General features: G+C 50.9%; 1 protein-coding gene across 1 annotated transcript in view; it reads left to right on the forward strand.

Moving 5' to 3' along the window:
* Positions 1 to 5540, forward strand: part of LOC102261961 (ferritin light chain 2) — a 6464-nt gene extending 924 nt beyond the window's left edge. The window contains exons 2-3 of the mRNA XM_014540497.1: positions 3498 to 3655; positions 5048 to 5540. Of these exons, the coding sequence (XP_014395983.1) occupies positions 3498 to 3655; positions 5048 to 5180 (291 nt within the window). The 3' untranslated portion in view covers positions 5181 to 5540. The remainder of the gene's footprint in view (positions 1 to 3497; positions 3656 to 5047) is intronic.
* The last annotated feature ends 3959 nt before the right edge of the window (positions 5541 to 9499 follow it).

The raw sequence follows: 9499 nt of genomic DNA on the forward strand, positions 1-9499 counted from the left end.
CTCCGCAGACCAGGCAGAGGGACCCCACCAGTGCACGAATCCATGTACCGGGCCTCTAGTAAGTAAGTAAATAAATAAAATAAAATGTGTCCAACAAAACCTTTTAATGCTTTAGATTTGTGGGGTCACAATCATGACTCAAGACTTGACCTCTCCATGAGGTCAGGAGGCGTCTGGAAATCAGGAGCCAGGTGTGGAGGGGACTCCCTGGGAGAAGACAGGCGAGAAGCAAGATGCTCACCTGCTTCCTATTTGACACTCATGGGTCCTGGTGGAGGAGCACAGGGTTGCCCAAAGTTAAAGCCACACCCAGCCCTGCCCTGGGTGACTTGGTTGGGCATCGTCTTGAGCACCAAAAGGTTGCTGGTTTGATTCCCGGTCAGGGCACAGTCCCAGTGTTGTGGGCTCGATCCCAGGTAGGAGGCCTGCAGGAGGTGAGGCAGCTGATTGAGGTTTAGCTCACATGGATGTTTCTCTCTCTCGCTCTCTCTCTCTCTCTCTCTCTCGGGGTGGCCCCAAATCTACTCCTCTTCTCCCCTATGAAAAAGCCCTCAGGCCCTGGCTGAGTACTTCGTTAGAGCATCGTTCCAATATGCCAAGGTTGCAGGTTCGATCCCCACTCAGGGCACATACAAGAAATAACCAATGAACTAATAAATAAGTGGAACAACAAATCAATCCCTCTCTCTCCCCCCGCTCCTTCCTCTCTCTCTAAAATCAATCAATCAATAAAATTAATGGTATTTTAAAAAACCCTCAACTGCACGATCTGGCTCTGCTGCTGCATTAGACATTCACATTAGGAGGGAAGGCTTATTAAATACCCCGTAGGGTCAAAAGCAGCCATTCCACCTGCTTCCTGCCCCAGGTGTCCGTGGTGGAGGTCTGAGCATCCACACGTAGGAGCCGGCCCAGCAGGAAGACAGTCTGGCTGTCTCAGACAAGGGCCATTGCAGATGTTACCCAAGAACAGAGAATGAGTGTCGCTTTCAGCTGAGAGGTCCTTGGTTTGGTGACTGTTCCCTGGGAGACGTCCCCATGGCCAGATCCTGCTTTGCGGGGGGGTTGGGGGGGGAGCTGAGCAGACTGTGAAGTGCCTTCACCACCCTCCATGCGGGATTAGCGGCTCCAAAGGACAGCAGGCCTCTGAGTCATCCTGTAAAGTGACTCCAAAGTGTGACTTGTCACACCATCCGAGGCTCCTTTACCCCCGGGTGGAGGGCGGCTTTGCCTGGGGCCCAGCGGGTTCGTGCTCACAGATAATCCCGAGCATGTTCTGAACAATAGCTGGTTCCAGCCAAGTCATGGTCCCTGCAGGTCCTGCCAGAGCCACGCTCTCCTGCCCCTGGGCGGGAGGAGAGCAGGGCCTGGGGCTATTTTTCACCAGGTAGGAGGCCACCATGTCCCTGGAATGAGGCCTCGGTGATTCTCACGGAGGCATTTCTGCAACTCCTCCTGCGGAGCATATAAAGGGCGGAGACCCTGCGGTCCCAGGACCAGGCCAGGCCTCCAGAAGCCCAGAGCTGCGCTGAGCTTCCCACCCTCCTTCACACCATCCAGACCTTGGCAGATTCCTCTCAAAGGTAAAGGGTGCGCACTTGAGTGCGGGGATGGAACTCACCTCCCACTTCTTGGAAGTGAAGGGCATCCACTCTTTGCAAACCTGTCTTTGTCAGCCTCTAAAATTCATCTTCCCTTCTGAACACTTACCTTGCATCTGGTTGGATATGACTTAGCCATCCCAATGGGGCTTTTCATATCTAATTATATATTTAGGTGATGCATCTGAAACAAGCTAAACTCCGTGGGGAAGCCAGAAGTCAGTGCCAGTGTTCACTTAGCACAGAGAAGAAAGACAGGGAGTGCGTTTTGAGAGAAAGGTGCTAACCCCCCCAAAGCAATGGCCTCAGGGACTTCAGAAAGGGAAGCTCACCCACAGTGGGCTTCACAGCAGACTGAGGCCTAAGAAGATGTACCAAGTGTGGGACATGGTAAAAGGCAGGCTTTGTGTGTGCTCAGGTCTGTGGATTTATCACACCTACAGCTCCATGGAGCCACCACCACCATCAGCGCACAGAGCAAGTCCACAGTCCCCTCACCTGTGCCTTTGTGGTTCAACTCTCCCTCCTGCCCCCAGGCAGTGATTACAGTTGGTCTTTCCAAGGCTGTCATACAAATGGAGTCACAGATAATATATAATCTAATTTTAGTTTCCAATTGCTGCTTCCCCTCTGTATAACTTCTGGGTTCATCCAAGTTATTGACTGTGTCAGTAGTTTGTCTTTCTTATTGCTGCACAGTATTCCATTGTCTGGACGTTTGACAGGTGTTTTTCACCCTTTCCCTCACTCAAGGACGATCAGGTTGCTTCTACTTATTGGCAATTACAAACAGAACTGTGTACAGGTGTAGAGGTTTTTGCATTTCTCCGGGCGACATACCTAAGAGTGGGATGGCTGGGTCATAGGGTGGGTATACGTTGAACTTGTGAGGAGCTGCCCCCTGTTTTCTGGAATAAGACCTGTCCACGTCGCATTCCCAGGGTCAACCTGTGAGTTCCAGCTGCTCCCCATCCTACCACCTGACGTCCTTATTTTTTATCTTGGCCCTTCTCACAGGGCGAAGTGGTGTCTGTACATGGTTTTAACTTGTGTTTCCCTGGTGACTGTGATGCACATCTCTTCATGCTGTTTGACATCTGTGTGTCCTCTTGGATGAAGTGTCTGTTGAAGTGCTTTGCCCACCATTTAATTGGGTTTTGCTTTCATATTGTTGAGTTTTGAGAGTTCTTTACAGATGCTGGAGACAAGTCCTTTGTCATATGTTATTGGCAAATATTTTTTGTTTGCTTGTATCTTGTCTTTCATTCTCTTAACAGTGTCGTTTGCAAAGACTTCATTTTGATGAAGCCCAATTTATTAAATTGTTTTCATGAATGTGCTTTTACTGTCATTTCTAAGAACTCTAACCCCCAAGCCACAAAAAAATTTCTCCTATGTGTTCTCCTAAAAGTTTTACATTTTATATTAGATCCATTTTGAGTTAATTTTTGTGTAAGGTGAGGGTTTATGTCAGGTTCTTTTATTTTTATTTTTGGCATATTGGTATCCTGTTGTCACAACACCATTTGTTGAGACCATTTATTGAGAATCAGCTTGCCTCTCAATCCCCAGTTTTTAGGATATTTTATACACGTTTTGTTAGATTTATAGCTAAGTATTTCACTTGAGGAGTTATTGTAGATGGTAGTGGGTTTTATATGCATACGTATATATTTATTGATTTCAGAGAGGAAGGGAGCGGGAGAGCGAGATAGAAACCTCAATGATGAGAGAATCATGGACCTGCCAGGCCTGCAGGGAGCTTCTGCTTTCACACCTGTGACTGCTGTTATTCCTGGTGCTGAGGGTCTGTACTGGCCAGGGTCTCCCTCAGGTAAACGATGTCAGCACCTCAGGAGGCCCAGGGAGCGTGTTCTACGAGGGTTCAGCTGATCTTTCCTCTTTCAGGGGATGAACAACCAGTACGTCCGCCGGGAGGTCTTCTGCCGGAACACCTGTCACGAGCTCAAACACTTCTGGGAAAGGGAAATCGGCAAACAGACCTTCTACCGAGAATCGGAGGAGCGGCGCCTGGGGAGAAGTGCACTGAGAAAGTATGTATTTTTTAAAAATAGACTATTTTTTAGAGCAAATTCACAGCAAAATGAGCAGGAAGTAGAGTTCCCACGTACCCCTCCCCCAGGCACAACCTCCCCACTGTCAGAAGCCTACAACAACAACATACATTGACACAGCATTAGCATCCTTGTGTGTCTATTTCTTTATGCAAAATTGACTTTCCCAGAAGAATGCCAGAAGGGCATCTCAGAGGATGAAATTATTTTAATTTTCCATGCATACGTTGCTGCCACCACCTATAGTTTTACAATTCTTATACATTAACAAATGTAGCCCTAACTGGTTTGGCTCAGTGAACAGAGCATCGGCCTACGCACTGAAGGGTCCCAGGTTCGATTCCGGTCAGGGGTATGTACCTTGGTTGTGGGCACATCCCCAATAGGGGGTGTGCAGGAGGCAGCTGATCGATGTTTTTCATCGATGTTTCTAACTCTCTATCCCTCTCCCTTCCTCTCTGTAAAAAAATCAATAAAAATATATTTAAAAAACAAACAAAAAACAAATGTATACTCTGTTTCATCTCCCCTTCTGTCACTGGTTCTAGTGCATGAGGGTTGCACTAAATTTGGGGAGCAGTATTTGGGTACTGCTTTTTTATCCCAGGTGACGAGATCTGCACTGTAATTGGATTGTAATTGTGTTATTTTGGTAGTTGCTTTAGGATTTACATATCCACCCTGAACTTATCACACACCTTCAAGGGTGCATCATCTCCTTTAGCGTGTAAAAGCCTTACAGCGAGATGGTGCCATTTCCCCTTCCTGGCTGTCGCGCTATTGTACAAAAGTACATTTTTACTTCCATGTGTTATAAACCCCATGTCACATAATGAACAGCGTTGCTTTCAACCACTGATTATCTTTTAAAGAGGTTCAAATAGTAAGAAAAAGTTATGAATGTGCATCCACACAGCTGCCTTTCCAGGTGCTTATTCCATCGTGACCCCGACTTCCTTCTGCTTGAAGGAATGGCCGTTAGCATGTGCCGTGGCCGTCCGCCAGGAAGGACCCTCTCCGTTTCTGCACATCTTAAAGCCTCTGTATGTGAACGCCAGCCTTGCTGGGTAAACAATTCTAGATTGACAGGGTCCCCACTCCCCCTCCCCCAACACTTTAAAGATATTGCACTTTCAAAGGAAAGTTCAGAGGATTGAGATTAGGGTACGTTAAACAGAAGTGAGAGTTAAAACATGTGCATATTTAAATTTGCAAGTCCTCTGCATGCCTTTTACAACCTGAAACACACACACACACACACACACACACACACACACACACACACACGGTCGGGGGGAAAAGGAAGAAAGCTTTACCTGAACCAACAGCCCAGGATGAGTGTCCCTCTGTGTATTCTGTTTCTATGTTCAGGCTCAGAGAAGAATGGAAGCAGAGACTGGAAACCAAGTTGAGGCTGAGGAACAATCCAGATGAGACTGAAAAGCAGGCAAACGTTGGCCAAGAGCTTCTGGCTCCCTTGACGCAAGAGGACACGGAGCACTGAGGCCGCTCTGCTGGGAGCCGTGCCCGTGGCTGATCCCTCCGCTGTGCCCACCAGGTCTCACCCACTGTCACCCCGAACCGTGAGGGGTTTACTGCAGACCCTTCCCAGCGCTCAACGGAGTCATCAGCCATGTCAGGCCTCTCTGCAGGTCTCTGCAGATGAGATTATGAGACACCAAAGCTCGTGTGGCATCTTCATTGCCATGTAATTACCGTCTAGTTTTGAGATCCCAATATTTTCAGTTCTAAGCACGCTAGAGGGATGGTCTTCACGGCCAAACTTGAAACATTGCCCAGTAGCTCTGCTCCCCGTTGTCCTCTTAGGACGCAGTTTCATGTCATCCTTTCTCTTCTTCTGAGAAGAAAACGCATCTGCAGGAATTAAAATATTGTAAATAGTCGTGAAAATAAGGTTCACAAATAAAATTATCTAATGCTATTTTTTCTTCATATGAAATTAATTTTGGTTTATTCAAAAACATGATTAAGGGGGGGGGGGGAACATGATTACCTAGACCCAGTCAATAAGATTGTAGCAATTTTATTTTTATTTTTTAACATATTTTATTGATTTTTTTACAGAGAGGAAGGGAGAGAAATATCAATCAGCTGCCTCCTGCACATCTCCTACTGGGGATGTGCCCGCAACCAAGGTACATGCCCTTGACCGGAATCGAACCTGGGACCTTTCAGTCTGCAGGCCGACGCTCTACCCACTGAGCCAAACCAGTCAGGGAGGATCGGAGCAATTTTAATAAAACCCGGCTGCCTGGCCGTCACCAGTGTGGGTGTTCTTCGTCTTGTCGCTTCTTTAAAAGCTCCACATGCTTGCACTGGTTGGCTCCCTGTCAGCTCCACTGAAGTGTATCTGGCCGCCCCAACCAAGTGTTTGCCACACAGATTCTGAACTTTGAAATGTCACCACCTCTCCCCAGACGTCCCTCAGGCCCCCATTACAGGGTTGCTGATTCTTTTTTAAAATATATTTTTATTGAATTCAGAGAGGCAGGGAGAGGCAGAGGGAGAGATAAAAACATCAATGATGAGAGAGAGTCATTGATAGGCTGCCTCCTGCACCCTCTACACTGGGGATTGAGCCCACAACCCTGGCATGTGCTCTGACTGGGAATCCAACTGTGACCTCCTGGTTCATATAGGTTGATGCTCAACCACTGAGCCACGCCAGCTGGGCAGGGTTACGGATTCTTAAAGTACAAACGGGCACTGGGCCTGGGCAACAGTTTCCAACCGAAGCAGAGAGACGCATGTGGGGAAGTACAGGACAGTCGTAGGCCACACCTCCCATACACAGGGCTACGAGCCCAGAGACACAGGGCGGGGCGATTCTGACAGCAGCAAGTGTGGCGTTCCAGCCCTCAAACGCCCCCACGTGCCATGAAGCGCTTCCATTCACATCCCCAGGGAGTCAGGGAGTCTTTATGGGGCCCTGGCACCACCCAGAGGCCAGAAGCCTTGGGGGAGCATTTGCCCAGGTCCCACACGTCTCAGAACAGGGCACAGGGCCCGGAGCTCTCCCACCTGCTATGCTCTCTCACATCTGGGATTCAATTTAACTAATGAGCTATGAATTCCAGCTGGGTTCATGGGAGGCTGTTTTGATGGAAGAGGAATTTTTGTTGCTGGAGGAGGCCGAGAGGACTTAACGGAGGGAGAAGAGGGAAGGGCTCGCAGGCCGGGAGGCGCCAGAAGCCAAGGTGAAGGCAGCCTGGTGGATTGCAAGGCGCTGCTGCTGGAAGCGAATGCGGGGGAGTGAGGCAGGAAGTGCAGGGAAGATTCCTGTTGCGTTTGCTGGTTCCTGGAAGCCAGGCCGTGGGTCATGTAACCAGAACCCAGAAGCGCGGGCAGAAAAGTCGAAGCCATTGTGAGGGGCTGGAGCTAGCAGGTATGGGTGCTCTGGCCTGGCGGGGGGAGGGGGGATGTCTTAGGAACAGGCTAGTTAAGCCCAGATAATCATGGTCCAGGGGAGGTGACAGTCAGGCCCCTGGGGCCTGAGGGCTTGGAGGGAAGACATTGGCAAAGCTGCAATGAGAAGGGGCAGCAGGAGCTGAATCTGCAGAAATCAGCATGCACGGCTCTCCTCAAGGTCACAGGGGCACAGGCTGTGGGCCAGGGGCCACAATGGCCGTGGTTCTGGCGGGTTGTCCCACCCAAACGGGGGGGACAGGTGGGAAGGCCAGCGGGACTCCCAGAGGCCTCCTGAGAGCAAGAGGCTTCACTCGGGCACCGGGGTCCGGAGGGGAGGAAGGGGAGCGGAGTGTGAGTGCAGATCTCTCAGTCCTGGAGGCTAGAAGTCCAGGGTCACATGCCAGGTGCTCAGTTTCTTGTCTTGTAGACGGACGGGCTGCTCAGGGGTCCTCACAGGGCAGGGGTGGGGGTGCTCTGTGACTCTTCTTACAAAGGCCTGAATCCCAGCACGAGGGCCCCCCCCCCATGACCTCAGCTAAACCCAACCCCCTCCCAAAGGCTGCAGCTCCAAGTACCATCACATGAGGGTTAGGGCTTCATCACGTGGATTTGGGTGGGAGGAGGGGAGCACACAATTCGGTCCGTAGCAGAATGGGGATACTTTAATCTGTCCCAAGTTCCCAACACATCCATTTATAAAACTGACCAGGATCAGCAGAGCAAACACTGCGATGGGTGGACTAGGCCCAGGGGTGACCTTGGCCTCCAGGGAGCCCCCAGAGCAGGCCACGCAGCACGCAGGGGCTGTGCAAAGGAACTGACACTTAGAACATGGCCCACACACATGGGCCAGGCCATGCGTTCATAACGTGAGTGGATGGTCCGCCGGCTAAAACAGGAATGTGAAGAGAGAGCCTCCTAACCTTGTACTCAAAATGCCCAGGTACCGTCCAGAACCACTCGGCCGAGCGCCAAGAGCACCTCAGCACAAGGCAGAAAGGAAAACAGCAGACACAGGCGTGAATGATCTGACAAGGTTGTCAAGCAGTTGCACCAGCGCTCCAAGCGATTGCATGCTCTCCTTAAGCAAACTTGAAAAATAAAACAATCTCTGTGCCGCGCTCTGCAGCCTACCTCACTCAGCCACCGGGACCACAGGTTTGGACCATAAGGTCAAGCTTACAACCATCGCCTTTGGCTATAACTGTGCTGGGAGGGCTTTGCCCTCCAAGCTGGGACTTGCACGTGGCTTTGCCACCAGAGGACCGAGCCCTCTCAATAGTCCGAGGCTTGAACCTGTCCAAACACTGTAGCTGCTCTCCACAAATCTCAGCAAAGAGGGTTTGCTTATGGCACAAGCACTTTGCTTTATGAGAAATTCCCCAATAATGCCCCACTCAAAGCAGGGCTGAGACAGTAAACATCCCCCCAGGCTTGGTTCCTCCTCGTTTAGCAGAGGACCTGGCCAGCGTGGCTGAGTTAATCAACACGAACCAGACTGATGTCAGCTGCTGGGCATCAGGGTCTCCTTTTCACAAGGCCACTTCCCGACCAGGAGGCTTTCAGGACTTCCTAATTGTCCAAATGTTTCCATTTGGCCTCTAAAATGAAGGGTGCAACAGGGGTGTGGAACTTCTGGAACCTTCCCATTGTGCCCGTGCCAGGCCTGAGCCCACCTCCGGGTGTGCAGCTTCTCTGCTTGTAGTTTTCCCTTAATAAACATAATTGTACACCCCGGCACGCATGCCTCAGTGGTTGAGTGTCGACCTATAAACAGGAGGTCACAGTTCTATTCCTGGCCAGGGCACAGGCCTGGGTGGCAGGCTCAATCCCCAGTGTGGGGCGTGCAGGAGGCAGCTGATCAATGACTTTCATCGATGTTTCTCTCTCTCTCTCTCTCCCCCTTATTCTCCCTGAAATCAATAAAAATACATTAAAAAAAACGTAATTGTAGGTTTATAGCCTGAGTGGTGTTAGTGGTCATGACCCTCCCAGCCCCCAGGGCTGCCTTGGAGGACAGTGCCCGAGGCTTGTAAGGACTTGAGTCGGGAAGAGGGAAGGATGCAGAACCGAGGGAAGTAAAGGCCACGGAGAAGAGAACTGTTCTCTGCAAAGAGTGGGGAGGCCGCCCGCGTGGGGACGGGCACACACAGGCCAGGGTTGCAGGACGCAGACCCGGTGCAAGGGCGACCCCTGGCGGTTAAGCACGCTCGGCGCACCCACTGGGCGCCACTTACTGGTCTGTAACCTGGCGCTGGTGGCAATGGGAGGCGGCGACCCTCATCCCTCCCGGCTCCGTGTCTCTTCTCAGCCCAAATCCAGGCCCTCGCGGGGCGGGCAGGCCCCTGCGGTGCCCAGAAAGCGGCCAGAGGGCACCCCTCCCCTCCCGGGCCC

The sequence above is a fragment of the Myotis brandtii genome, unplaced genomic scaffold (assembly GCF_000412655.1).
Source record: "Myotis brandtii unplaced genomic scaffold, ASM41265v1 scaffold246, whole genome shotgun sequence".
NCBI classification, from domain to species: Eukaryota; Metazoa; Chordata; class Mammalia; order Chiroptera; family Vespertilionidae; genus Myotis; species Myotis brandtii.